Source organism: Corvus cornix, chromosome 23 (assembly GCF_000738735.6).
Source record: "Corvus cornix cornix isolate S_Up_H32 chromosome 23, ASM73873v5, whole genome shotgun sequence".
NCBI lineage: Eukaryota > Metazoa > Chordata > Aves > Passeriformes > Corvidae > Corvus > Corvus cornix.
In genome coordinates, this window is record NC_046352.1 from 6,733,603 (window position 1) to 6,747,380 (window position 13,778).

At 55.8% G+C, this 13,778-nt stretch overlaps 1 protein-coding gene across 7 annotated transcripts in view; it reads left to right on the plus strand.

The window, feature by feature from the left end:
* Positions 1-12,316, plus strand: part of SCMH1 (Scm polycomb group protein homolog 1) — a 71,438-nt gene extending 59,122 nt beyond the window's left edge. For 4 of the 7 annotated variants that reach the window (XM_039564485.1, XM_039564491.1, XM_039564487.1 and 1 more), the window contains 4 exons: positions 1,119-1,250; positions 7,109-7,312; positions 8,331-8,473; positions 10,350-12,316. In XM_039564485.1, coding sequence (XP_039420419.1) covers positions 1,119-1,250; positions 7,109-7,312; positions 8,331-8,473; positions 10,350-10,475 — 605 coding nt within the window. In that variant the 3' untranslated portion in view covers positions 10,476-12,316. The remainder of the gene's footprint in view (positions 1-1,118; positions 1,251-7,108; positions 7,313-8,330; positions 8,474-10,349) is intronic. The other 3 variants (XM_039564489.1, XM_039564488.1, XM_039564490.1) reach the window with 3 other exon arrangements.
* The last annotated feature ends 1,462 nt before the right edge of the window (positions 12,317-13,778 follow it).

The following is a 13,778-nucleotide window of genomic DNA, read 5'->3' on the forward strand; positions in this document are numbered from 1 at the left end:
TGTTTTTCTGACAATGTTACAGTGATTTTTGGTCATACTCCTATGGAGTCCCAGGGCCTCAGTGCAAGCAGCTCTTTCATTTCCCTGAAGGATGTTAATTGAACAGGTACCTTCTCTACCTTTGTGTTTCCCCTTAATCAACTCAGCTGTGCCCGTCTGGTGCTTCCCCCCACCTGTACCTCTGTTTGTTGGGCATTTTGCATCTCCCTTGGTGTCGGTCCCGTCGGTCCCCCCCGTACCTGTTGCCCCTCCTGCACATGTTCCTGCCCTGTGCCAGCTGTTGGGGCTGCTCCGGGCTGGTGGTGGCTCCTGGCATTTGTGTAGGAGCATTGGACCCCTCTGTGCCCGCACCCAGGAATGCTGTGAGCTCTCACGTGTCACCCATGCTCAGGGTGGCTGGAAGGGCCCAGCTGGGAGCTGGTGGCCTGTGTGGGCAGGGGGCAGCTGGAGGGTCACCTCAGCTGGGACAGGGTCTGTCACCCCTGTGTCACTTGCCTGGCTGCTGTCCCCATCAGTGTCAGTGCTTCCATTCCTTGTTCACCCACCCACTGACGCCGTGTGTGCAGAGACGTCCCAGCCCATCCCAGCGTCCCGTCTGCTGGGTAGGATAGGGAGAGTCCCGTCCTTGGGCTGTGTTTGGGGAGGAGCAGCAGTGACAGCGCCTGGGGGGTTCACAGAGCGGGGAAGTTGAAAATTGGAGTAGGGTTTAATCCAGAACTGTACATGGCACAGAGGGTTTGCAGATCATCCAAGGGTTGTTTGCCAGTCATCCAAGGGTTACGTGTGTCTGAAAGGTGATGAGTGGGGTGAGCAGGAATTGTGTGGATTGAGCCAAGGCATAGAAGGTGGAGAAACGGAATTAAGTCAATTAGAGGTGATATTTGGGTGAAATATGGCAAAACACGGCAAAGATTCTTTGTTAGTTTTCTCACCACACTTTTTCTGTGACAAAACCTGCAAACTCTGCTCTGTTGAGCCCTGCCAGATGTGCTGGATTGCAGCTCGAACAGGTGGTGGGTGCCCAGGCTGGCAATGCACACAGGGCTCAGGGGACTCTGTCAAGACTGCATTTCCCAGGACGTCTCCACTCCTAAAGAGGGCTTGTTCTCTTTTCCTAGACAGAAGCAGTTCGTTAGACGGCTCTCTGCAGGGACCAGGCCGGGGTACAAAGCGCTATTCCCAAGATTCCCCTCCATACAGTGCTCCTCTCTCCCCCAAGTTACCAAAGAATGACCATCACCCTTTGGAAGGTGAGCACAGCGTCTCTTCCCAAAGCTGGCTGTTCCCAGTGCCCTGTCCCGGCTGCAGCAGGGTCAGATCTGCTGTGCCAAACCGAGCTGTGGCTTCAGGGAGCTGCTTTGCTTGGCCCTGGCATGGGTTGTGCTTGGTGTTCCAGAGGGGAGTGGATGAGCTGCTCTGTGCTGAGGCAAGTTTCCCGCACAGATGTGTCAGGCATGTGGAATGCAGCAGGAATTCCTTCTAACCCTGACAGTCATCATCTCACACCGTATAATCTGGTTTAGATTCCATCACTGCACATGGGATTAACAGTGCTCAAACTGCCCAGCTGCCTCAGTCAATCTGCCCCCGGGTTTTTCCCTGAGGGTTTGCTGCAGCCTGTTGTCCAGATGCTGATGTGCAGCTCTATGGCCAGGAGCCTGCTGCCCTTTCCCAGGATCTCATCTTGTTCCTCAGAGTCCTCCCTAAAACCCCCGTGGGGTCTCACTGGCTCCACCAGCACAGCCATATCATTCCCATCCCACACTGCTGCTGCTTCCCAGAGTCCCTTGGGATACCATTGGTGCAGATGTGCCAGGCCATGTTCCCAACAGCAGCTGCAGGAATGTCCTCTTTGGTGTGTGATCCACAGGTGTCCCTTGCATGCACAAGTGGGGGATTTCCAGAAGGTCTAGGTAGCCGGAGGACTCCCTGAACTGAGTAATCTTCAATTAATACACTCCCACTTTTGTTCTGAACTGCAAACCCTTCATAATGCAGATTGAAGATTTAATCTTACTGAGGCCTTTTAATTAATGGATGGTGAAATCTGCCAAGGTGTTAGTCACGATTCTTTGTGACTGAAATCCCTGAAAAATTGCTGGAGACTCCTGGGTGGGCTCGCAGTTCAGTGGCTTCATGCTCTGTTGCTGTCCCTTTAGAATCCCCGTTTGCCTGGTTTTGCTGGGGTTGCTGATCCCAAATGTGAGTGCCAAGCCTGGCACCTGTGGGTGATCTTGGTCTGCATCCATCACTGTGTCCTGTGCTCTGCAGGATCACTGACCCTGCCTCTAAGCACAGCTGGTCTGAACTTGCCCAGAGAAGCTGTAGCTGCCCCTGGATCCCTGGAAGTGTCCAAGGCCAGGTGGATGGGGCTTGGAGCACGCTGGAGTAGTGGAAGGTGTCCCTGCCCATGGCAGGGGGTGGGACTGTAATTACTGCAGTAAATATCACTGTATCCCGCAGCCGTAGGGAGGAGGAGAGAAATCCAGCAGGCAGGAATTGTGCAGCAAGATTGATTTATTTAATTCTTTTACAAACTCTTTTATAGACTTTTTCTTCATAGTCTAATTGGACAAAGGATCAGCCACCCCCTGGGGCGATTGGCTAAAATCCTAAAACATCCATTGTCAAAATATTTTCTACTGTACCATAAACAAAGCTCTGCAAGGTCGCAGGTGTTCATAGTTTATAGAACTCTGCTAATATCTTCTGTGAGAGAGAAAAGTCTCTCACGGACGTAGAAAATAGCAAGAAAAATTCTTGCTAGCAGCATTTTTGTGTCCACAGGACTGGATGGGCTTTAAGGTCCCTTACAACCCAAACCTTTCCATGACTCTGTGATGGACAGTTTCTAGTGACCTCATTATCTGCAGTGATTAAAACTGTAGGTTTGTCACAGAGCTGAAGCGAAGACAGAGCTGGTGTGTGGCACTGCCTCATCTACTCCAGCATATTGACAAGTTAAAAACTGTTCCCTGAGGCCCCTTCTTGTTTCTCACCTCCAAATGGGTGCTGTTCTCCTTGATTCCTCTCTGATCCATCAGCCACTGCATTTGGGTAACTGTTGGCACAGCCCAGCCCCTCCTCCTCCCCCAGCAGGTGGGACACGCAGTGTTCAGCCTGTTCTTGAAGCACTGGATTGCTCCAAAGGTTCAAATGCCTTGTTTGGGTGGTGAATATTTCACACTCTGTATTGTCAGTGAAGAGAGAAGGCTTCCATAATGGCTAATTCCAAGGAGGAGCCTTCATTAGGTTTCTACAAGATTGATTCTTAGTCTGCTTCAAAGTCTATTCAGTTATCCCTTGGCCTTCGAATGGGTTGTGCCATCTGGATGCCAGAATTCTCCAGCCTCTTCCAGAAAAACACAGACAAGTGGGCAGGAAGTGTGTCTGCCTGTGAGGGGGCTGATCCTTCCTGCAGCAGCTTGGTCTGGTTCTGTTCTCAGTCCAAGCAGGGAGCAATGAGGTGCAGTTTCAAATTCCATCTAGAAATTCATTCTTACCCCACAGCTAAAAGCTGTAACGAATACATCCTCCTCCACTGTGAAATTGAGGTGCAGGCAGGAATATTTGCATTTCACAGGATATATTTTAAGAATATGCACCTGAAATACTCAGATATTGAGTATTTCTTGAGCAAGGTACATCTTCCCATGGGGGTGAACTCTGTCTCAGGCAGCAGCTCCTGAACACTTCCCAGTTTGCTGTATGGAAGGCTGTGAGCAGCAGTGGGACATCTCCATTCACCCTGCATTTGGCAAGAAGCAGAGACACGAGGAGGGGGTCTCACATCTTGTATTGTTTTTCCTCTTGCATCCAGTGGCATTCGTGTGGCTTTTTGCTGAAACACTGCAGTCCCAGCACAGTGGGGACCTGCCTTCACAGCCCATCACTGGCTGGAAGCAGTGGGTGTTCAGGAGTAGTGCAAATCACATTTGTGCTTGTGGCCAAACTCCCGTGTTTTAGCAGCAAAATGACACCGTTGAGTCTATAGCACTATTTGTTTAATTAAACTTTAATTATCTGCTCCCTGCCTCTCCACCACTAATTGTGGTGTGTTTCCCTACAACGTGCCAACTGCCAGCCTTCAGTTAAATCCAACAGTTTGTGTAAGGAAATCTGCCTGAGGATCAGCCACCTCCTCCTCCAACACCGGTTATCAAGGGTGAAGGATCCTGGATCGTGCCTGAGTGCAGTTATGCCCTGCCACTTGCAGGAGCATCTTGTCTTCTGCTACAGGTGATTCTCAAGGGCAGTAATCGTTCCCCTCTTGTCTCATCTCCATCTCCCTTCCCTGGGGGTATCATTCATTGAGCAGTTCCCTGTGTACTTGTATTTTTAGGAAAACCCTCAATCTCTCTTCCACTGACCCTGCCACGAAGCCCCCAGCTCTGCTGCAGTGTTACAGCCCAACCAGGCACTCACCTGTGCAGGGATAGGGAACCTGGGGATCAATGTGTGCCTTCGTTTTTACCTCCTGGGCAAAAAAACATCGTGCCCTTAGGGCCTCACCCGTGCCCTTGGGTGTGTGATCACCAGCATGTGAGAACAGGATCACACGTTTGCAGAATGCATCACAGTGCACTCCTGTCATGACAGTGTGTTAATTGTTGAGTGAAGTCATTTCTGAGGGTGAGTTTTGGATCCTCAGCCTTGCACTGACAGGAACCTGTGCATGTGCTCTCCCAAACTGGGCCCTGAAATTCCTTCTGCTGATGCCAGCCCGCGCTGTGAGAGCTCTGGGCTTTTTGGGAGCACAGACACGTGTGTTTGCCTGACCCAGCACATCTGGGTGAGTGTCCCAGGACTTCCTGGCAAGCTGAAGCTCTCTGTCACCTCCAAAGGTGCTGGGTTTCCTTGGAGGGCTGAGATGCACAGCTTGGACCTGTTCCCATGCCCACAGCCACTGTCCTGTGACAGCTCAAAGGGCTGCGCCCACTGACCCCTCTCCTGCCTCTGCCCTTCCCTGGCAGTCAGCACCCTTCCCCAGATGTTCAATGGGAAGTGTTTTGGGGTTTAAACAGAACTGTCCTGTCCAACAGGAGACCAAATGTAGTTGCTTGGAAGCAGCTACAGTGGAAACCCATTGGTGTGAGTGACACCCACAGGTGGGTCTGGCTGGGCAGGGGATGTCCACCCAGCCCAGGCCAGGGCAGCTAGCTCTGATTTGCACCCAGTCTGGGGCTGAAATGCAATGGTGGGAGTGCAGGAGGAGTTTGAAGTTATTCAGGAATAGCCCTGAGTCAGCAAACCATTCTTTGTGCATCCAGAGCAGGTGAGAACACAGCTGTCCATGCAGGAAGCAAGTGACGTGTGGGCCAGCACAGGACAGGTCACCAGGAGTGACAGTCTTCACACCAGCAGTTTGTACATGAGATTTTAAGGCTGTGCTGCTGTTTCTGGGCACATCCCAGAGACCTAAAAGCAAAGAAAGGCAGCAGTGCCTCAAGTGCAGAGTGGCAAAGCCCCGGATGGGAGCAGCAATTACCCAGGTGATAACCCCACACCAGCCACACTGGGCTGGCCAACAGCCAGACGAGGGTGTTCATGTTCCCATTTCGTATCCTTATGATGTGAAGCCCTGGAAGGTTGGGGCTGGACCAGCTGAACTGGCCTCTGGGGTCTCTGCTCAAACACAGACAGCAGGACATGTGACACCAGAGATCCCAGCTTTCACAATAGTGCCACGGTTCATAGAAACCAGAACAAATAAGGTGTAGCCAGGAGAGGCTGCCCCAGTCAATGGTACCCAACATCCACAGCACTTGGGAACCGCTTCAGGCTCTGGCAAGCTGCACTTCCCTTCAGTGGAGCGTGGCAGCATCAGCTCAGGAGCGAATTTGGGAAAATCTCAACAGCTTTTGGGTCTCCCAGGCCGCAGATCCTGCACGCTCAACATGGTCCCAGTTCAGCACAGCAGGGCTGTGCTGGCTTCTCACCTGCTGCTCCTGTAGTCTGAAGTCCCAGGGAAGGAGCCCAGGGCCTGGCCAGTGCAGTGGCTCAGGCTTCTTCACCCTTGTCACCTGCCGTGGTGTTCGAGTGGCAGCAGCTCAGGGCTGTGAGCTGCCCTCAGGGTCCCTATGGACGCTGGTGGAGGAGCTGCAGCTCCCAGCCACGTGTGCTGGCAGGTCTGGAGTACACAGGCAACGCCCCTCACCCCCTCACCGTGGAGCTGCTTCCCTCCTTGGCAGGTGTTTCATAATAAAGAACTCAGGTATTTGAGGGTGACTCATGAGGCACAAGGACCACCTGGGCTGAGACTCAGTTGTGCCATAGTAAAACCTACAAACGTGCCATGAAGCTGTCACAGTGTTACAGCAGAGGCAGACCTTGCTGGCTCAGCCAGCACAACCTGTCACCCTGGACAGTCTGCTCAGCCCTTCCATCCCAATAGTGCCACAGACAGCTGCAAATTCAGTGCATTTCTGGAGCAGGTGAGGAAGCCGGTATTGCTCTAATACCCTGCCTGGGGAGAGCCCTCAGCCCAGGCCCTCCTGTGCATGTCCCAGCAGGAGGTCAGGAGGGATGAGCAGCCTGTTGCTTTTGGGGCCAGAGGACCAGCATGGTGTGGGAGCGTTGCCTGGCCTACAGCTCCCTCCTGCTCTGCATGTGTGTCTGACACCCCAGTCCCAAACACCAGGACCATTTCCTGAGGATGTGCAGTGTGTGACTCCTCGGGCAGCGTCCCCTCCCTTCCCTGCTCAGGACTGTCTGTGAGTCCTGTGTCCATTGGCATCCAGATCGGACAGCCCTGCCCTACCCTGCAGTGCCCCTTGGCCAGGGAGGGGCTCAGGGCAGTCAGGCCACAGGGCTGGGCCACAGCTGGTGGTGGCACGGACAGAGTAGCTGAACAGCGGAGCTGCTGCTCCAGTCTGGGACCATTGTCACTATGCTGGTTGGACTGGCATCGGCAGATGGTGACACCGTTTGCAGATTGGCAAACTGGTGAACACCAGGGCTCCAGCAGTGCCTGCTTTGATCCCTGTGCTGGGGAGAGACCAGCAAGGGGTCGCACCCAGCGAGCACTGCCGCTGCTGTGGCTCTGCCTCGCGTGGGAGCGTGGGGCCATGGCGTTCGGGTGCACTGACTGCAGCTTGGTGCATTCCAGGTGAAACCTTTGTCCTGGGAGATGGCCTCCCAGGGCCCTTGGAGCCTCGCCTGGACCCCATGGACTCTGCCTTGAACTCTGTCAATTCATCCAGCCACAGCAGGAGTTCCAGAGACTATCGCCTGCCAGGATACAGGCACCTGCACCAGCCCTCTAGCCTCAGCCAGGGCAGCACCTCTGCCCTGCGCAGGCTTAGCTCTGGGGGTAAGAGCTCAGAACAGCCCTGCAGCTGTAAATTGGGCAATAAAGGGCTATTCTAACTCCAGTTACACCTTTGTGACTTCAGCAAGTACCAGAGGCTGGGCTCTGCACAGCCAACCAAGTCTGTTAGGTATGATGGCACCTGGCAGGTGGCAGTGTGGACAAGTGACGTTGCTCCTTTGGCTGGTGACTCAGGGGACCTGGAGGTCGGTGGGGAGAAAGGAATAGGCAGGAGCTGAACTGTGTCCAAGTGACAAATGGGTGTCTGAGTCCACAAGGACGGATTGGGAATGGTTGGGCAGTCAAAAGTTGCCTGGTGGGGCTGGGAGGATGGGCAGATGCATGAATGGCATTTGTCTGTATGGAGGAAGAGGGGCAGAAGAGCTGAACTGCTCATTGCAGCATGTGGGGTTGCAAATAGTGTCATTTTAGGTGCATGGCATTAGTAAAAGCCTCTGAAAAGCTCAGGCTGCTGGTGCCTCCCCCACACATTTGCAGGCAGCTGAGACAAGGGGCTGTGCACGTTGGGAGCAGGACCAGTGCCAGCTCAGGCCGTGCTTTTGGACAACGGGATGTCACCTGTGGGTTCAGTCCGTCAGAAGATGCAGCCAGTGAAAACATAAACCAGCTTTGCTGTGTTAAATGTGCTAAAGGTGTTGGGAGGGGAGGAGGAACCATGCGTGGGGAGAGATGTGGGAATGGCAGGGGGATGTTCTGCTGAGGTGGGAAGTGTCAGCCGATGGACAAGGAGGAGTGAGAGCTGGGGACAAACAAGGGGAGTGGGGGTTGAGAGAGGCGACAAGGGCTCAGTATAGAAGGCTGCCCAGAAAAGTCAGGCTAAGGAGAGGGAATAAGGCTTCAGTGCCAGACCTGCGCCGCAGGAATCTGGGGCACGACTGGGACGTGCCCCTTGCCGTGTCTCTGCCCTGCTGTGGGAGAGGAGCTGAGTGGTGGACTGAGGGGGAATGACTGCGGGGCGCTGCCAGGGACCCCCAGTAAGAGCTGTGTCTGCCGTCCCCAGGGTCGGACAGGTACCTCGGCTCCCGGGACGTCTCCCGGCTCAGCAGCCGCGACCCCTCGTCCTGGACGGTGGAGGAGGTGATGCAGTTCATCCGCGAGTCAGACCCACAGCTGGGCCCCCACGCTGACCTCTTCCGAAAACACGTGAGTGCCACGGTTCATGTACAAATGTGTGTGTGTGTGTGTGTACACATCTGGGAGGGGGCAAATCACACAAAGAAAATCCAGGAGTGTCAGAACACGGCAGCACTTCGGAACAGCTGGAGTTTTGTGGTTAATAAAAAGATCCTCATAAATCCTGGTCATGCCCTGTCAGGGCTTGGATCCTCATCAGAACCCCTCAGGGGCAGCCTGGGTGCACATGGAGCCTCTGCAGTGAATCCCAGTGCTGAAAACACAAACTCTCCTCCTCCTGGAGGCTAATACTCACCTCGTGGCAAATTTCTTCTGGCAAGAAACACATTCCTAATGGGATTCATGGAGTGTGTTGCTGCTCAACTCCTGTAACAGGGAGTCTCTTAAGGCTCTGGTCCTTGTGCACATCTGTAAGTGTAAAACAGCTGCAGACACAGCATGGAGTTTGTACCATTACAGCTACAAGAGAGGTTTGGCAGCTGCACATCCTGCCCCCTGCAAGAACCGTCTTCCCTCTGCCCTATTTGATTAAGTCCATGTTCTGGTGCTGCTCATGAAGAGCAGTGGGAGCAAACACCCAGTGCTGTGTCCTGCTCTGGGCTGGGCTGACACAACACTTCTGGTTTTAATTAGTTCTATTTTAGAAACGCCAGTAATTAAGAAATGTTTGTTTTAATTATGCAAAAGCTGCCAAGGGATGGAAGTGCCCTGGATTGGCAATCTTGATGAGAATCTTGCTTTCATCTGTGGAAGGGGAAAACAGATCAAACCTGGTACTGGAGACCCCTGGAGATCTCACCAACCTGAAAGTAACTGAGCATTGACATAGGACAGGATTTTCTGTTGTTCAAAGTCACGATTTTTATTTTTCACTTTTAAGCCCATTAACATTTTCTTCATGGAAAACTGCCCAGTGCAAAGCTCTGGACCCGGCCTGGACTGGGTCATGGGCAGGAGTGCTGCAAGGGACCGCAAGACTTCGACTTGCAAATGCCAAGTACAAAGCTGTTCCCTGGTTATTTTAAGCTTCATGATCCATCCTCTCCTTAGTCTCAGGAGGGACACATCTGGCTCTGCTGTAAAGCATCAGATGCTTTGAAAGCTGCTGTGTTGGAATCAGCCCCAGTGGGGATGAGGAGCTCCACCACTCTCTGCCAGTGGCTAGGACTGTGCTGTGAAGCTCCAGAAATAGAACCACAGAATCATTCAGGTTGGGAAAGCCCTCTGAGGTCATACAGTCCAACATTCCCCCAGTACTGCCAAGGCCACCACTAAACCGTTTTCCCAAGTGCCACATCCATACATTTTTTGAACACTTAGAGGATGATGATTTCAGCCTGTGCCAGTGCCTGACCACCCCTTCAAGGAAGAAATTTTTCCTAATACCCAGTCACAGAGCACAGGCTCTTTGGGTTTCAGGATCTGTTCCCTCACCTCCGTTTTCAGCTATGACTTCAGGGCTCTGTGTGTCTCAGCAGGGCTGTCACCATTGACGCATCCTCTGCCAGATTTCTCCTGTGCTGGGATGACAATGCCCTGGAGTGAGCGATTGCTCCCCTGCATTGCCACTGCCTCTGTCATTCCCCTGTCAGTGAAACCTCCCTTTTCCTTCCTCCCCACCTCCCTTCAGGATGTGCTGGCCCTCTGGAAATGGCTCCTGGGGGTTGATCACCCAGCAGAATTCCCATTGCGCACATGGGTCCAGCGCTGCAGCAGGGTGGATGTAGGGCTGCCTGTGCTGTCCATACTGGGGTGTCCATACTGGGATGCTGCTGAGCAGGGCTCTCACACCCAGCCCTGCTGTTGCATTTTGGGCACGGCCTGGCTCGGGCAGAGCTGGGGCTCCCAGGTGCCATCACAAGCACTGTCATTCCCCTCCCTGCAGGAGATCGACGGGAAAGCCCTGCTCTTGCTGCGGAGTGACATGATGATGAAGTACATGGGGCTGAAGCTGGGGCCAGCCCTGAAGCTCACTTACCACATCGACAAGCTAAAGCAAGGCAAGTTCTGAGAGGACTCCTGGCAGGATGGATCCTGGAAGCTCCGCTCCCGGCCGTCCCCACCCGCGCTCACCTGCCGACAGGTTCGCATGCACACACCCCCTTCCGCCACAGACGGACACTCCCGACGCCCGGCCAGGCCCCGACGGGAGCTCAGGAGGAGCCCGGCGCAGCTGGGCTTTGCACCAGACTTGAGCTGTGGGTGTTGGAAGTGGAGGGTCTCTCCCTGCTGCCCAGCCAACACTTCTCCGTGGGCTCACGGTCCTGCTTTCCTGGGATGGAGCAGCGCTCCGGGCAGTGCCCGTGGGGACTGGGCACATGCAGCCACTCCTCTCACACTCTCCGTGGCTCAGCGCTCCTGGCCATGCCTGCTCGGGACAGCCCATGGGGGTGGCTCTGGGCTGGGGGCCAGACGAGTCTGCCCAGCCTCAAGGGGCTCAGTGCCCCCAGCCTGCTTTCAGCTCTGTGGCACTGCAGCGAGCTCAGAGCATGGACCACCCCGCCCCGTCTTCCGCACTGGGGGAGCCCATCCACCTGTCTCTGCCTGCCCCCAGCTCCTGAGCTGGCTCCAGCTGGGCACACCGGGCCGGGGTTGGAGGCCTCCATATTTATTCCAGACTGGGGAGGCCGTGTGGGAGCGTGGAGCGAGCTGGGAGAGCTGAGGAGCAGGGCTGGGCCTGGCGTGCCCCCTGGCACTGATGGCCCTGGGCTGGTGTCGGAGGCTGCCTGGATGCTGCAGGACTTGGCTGATCTTTCTCTCCTTTTTTTCTTTTTACTTTTTTTTATTTTGGAATTTTTTTTTTACTAAGGAGTTGTCTGTTTCAAACGATGAGATGATTTTTCTACCTGTGTTGAACTCGCAACTCTTGGTGATTTTTAGCCAGAGCTGCTAAGGTTTGTCTTCCCAGGGGCCCTCCTGCTCCTCTAGAGTTTCGGTCTGTCCAGCTCAGCGTGTGTGAGAGGGTTTTGGGTCTGGCCAGAGCATCCCAGGGTGGTGACCTGTCCCGCCATCGCTATTCCTGTGAGGGCTTTGCCCTGCCCGAGGCACCTGTTGGTCTCAGGCAGTTTAATGTATTTATTTTTGATGGCACTTGAGTGGTTCCAGTGGTCCCAGACATGTTTCTGCAGCTGCACGAGGAGTGTCGGAGTGGAGCCACCAGCTGTGCCACCACGGTGTCCCCTGGGCAGCAGCTGCCACCTCGGGGCAGGGGCTGCCCGGACCCTGGAGCATGGCTGGCACCAGCCTGGCCTGAGCTGGGACAGGGCTGATGGGGCCTGGCTGACAGGACAGGGCTGACAGGACAGGGCTGATGGGGCCAGCACGGGCTGCCCCTGGTGTGTGCCCACACATGCACCTCAGCACGGACCCCCCCACACACACACTCCCTCTGCAGTGACCAAAGGGCTGGGACGGAATCTCCACTGCAAGCACTTCCTTCTCCTGTCCTTAGCTCACCCTCTGCATCCGGAGCCACAGCTCACCCCCTCCCCAGCAGCCTCGAGGGCCTGGCCAGCAGCAGGATGGGCCCCTGTGGTGACCAACCCTCCAGGCTCTTGCACTGAGTCAAGTTTACCCCTAAGGGGCAAAGTTTCAAAAAAAAAAATACCCCAAACTCCAAAGTAATAAAAAGGCAAAATGGCTTTTTGTCCTATAGCGCAGCCTGGCTGCTGGCCCGGGGCTGGGGGCTCTGGCTGCTCTCGGAGCCCCTCGCTCACAGCACGACCAGGGACCCCTCGGTGTGACCCAGCGTCGGTCCCGCTGCAGCCAGGCCCCGGCGGGGTCAGCCAGTGCTTTCCTCTGTACTTATTTTACGTTGATTTGTTTATAAATAAAAGGATACCAAGTTCCTCACCGCGGTTTGTGCACTGATGGCAGCACCGGGCTGAGCCCCGGCCGTGGGGCAGCACAGGGACAGGCAGTGGGAGAGTGGGGTGGGAGAGCGGGGCCCGGGCGGGGCTGAGGGAAGCGAAGCGGCACTCGCAGGGTGGCAGCACGGAATGGCCCGGGACTGGTTCGTGAGGCCGGCGAGGCACAGCGTGTCCTCCCTCTGTCCACCAGCCCCTGTGGCACCCCCAGGCTGACACCCCCGCCTGCCCTTCGAGTGCTGCCTGGTGCTGACAGAGGCTTTGGCAATTCCTTGCTCCAGTCTGGAGCTTGAGGGGGGTGTTGGGGCAGGGGCAGCCCCTGGCTGAGCCCCTGAACCCATCGCTGCCCACACCCTTCAGAGCCCTTCCTGGGGCCCTGGTGCCGGTAAGGGAGGTGGGAAAAGAGCCCCTGCAGCCAGACAGGGGTGGGAGCTGAGTCCCCCACACTGCTCCCCAACACAGACCACTGCCATGAGCCCAAACCCCCATGAGCCCAAACCCACATGAGCCCCTGAGGGCTGCCAGGGGCTGCTCTGTCCCACAGGGAGAGGGTTCCTGGCACGGGATGGGCAACCCAGAGGGGCCTGAGGCCGAGGGGGCCTGGCCAGGCCCCACACCTGGGGCTCAGCAGGGCTGGTCCTCCGTGACAGGGCTGATGAGTGAGGGGCGATGGGTCTCACCGCCATGTGCTCTGAGCCGCGGGTTTGTGTCCCAGCTTGAGCTGCACCTGGAGCACCTGGTGACATCCTGCAGGGGCTGGTGGCAGGAGAAGGCAGGTAAGGGGCACCCAGCCCCAGGGAGGGCAGTGAGGTGGGCACTGGAAAGTCTTGGCTGGTCCTCGAGGTCCAGCCCCAGGTGAGGGGGCAGAAGCCCCCAGGTCTCTCCTGCAGGCCCAGCTCTGCTGCCCCGGGGCTCCTGCCCAGGTGACTCACCCCTGGGGCCACTTGTCACAGCACAGGGACCCAGCCCAGGCTCACAGGGTCCTTGGGCTCCACCGTGCCAGCACCGTCCCCCCACAGCGCCATCTCCTCGGGGACTGCAGCAGAAGCGTCTGTGCCCACGGCCCCTGGCAGCAGAGCCTGGGGGCAGCTGGACCCATGGTTTGGGCTGGGACTGTGCTGTTGGGGCACAGCAGCGCTTTGGTGAGGTCCCAAAGCCACCAAATGCCCAAACCTCTGCACCAAGCCCCATGGATGCCCAATTTATTTGTAAAATTTTGCTGCATCTTCTTTAACTGCTCATTTCTGTTGCTGTTCCAGCTCAGGAGCTGAAGTGCAGCAACTCAGGGTGGGCACCAAAACAGAGCTCCCCATGCCACTGGGGTGGAGTGCCCCAGCCCCAGTGGGCTCAGGGCTGCCGTGGGACCAACAAACCCAGGAGCTGGACAGTGGGAACAGCCCAGTCCTGCCTGGGCTGGGCACCTGGGGGTGCCAAGTCCTGGTCGGGGG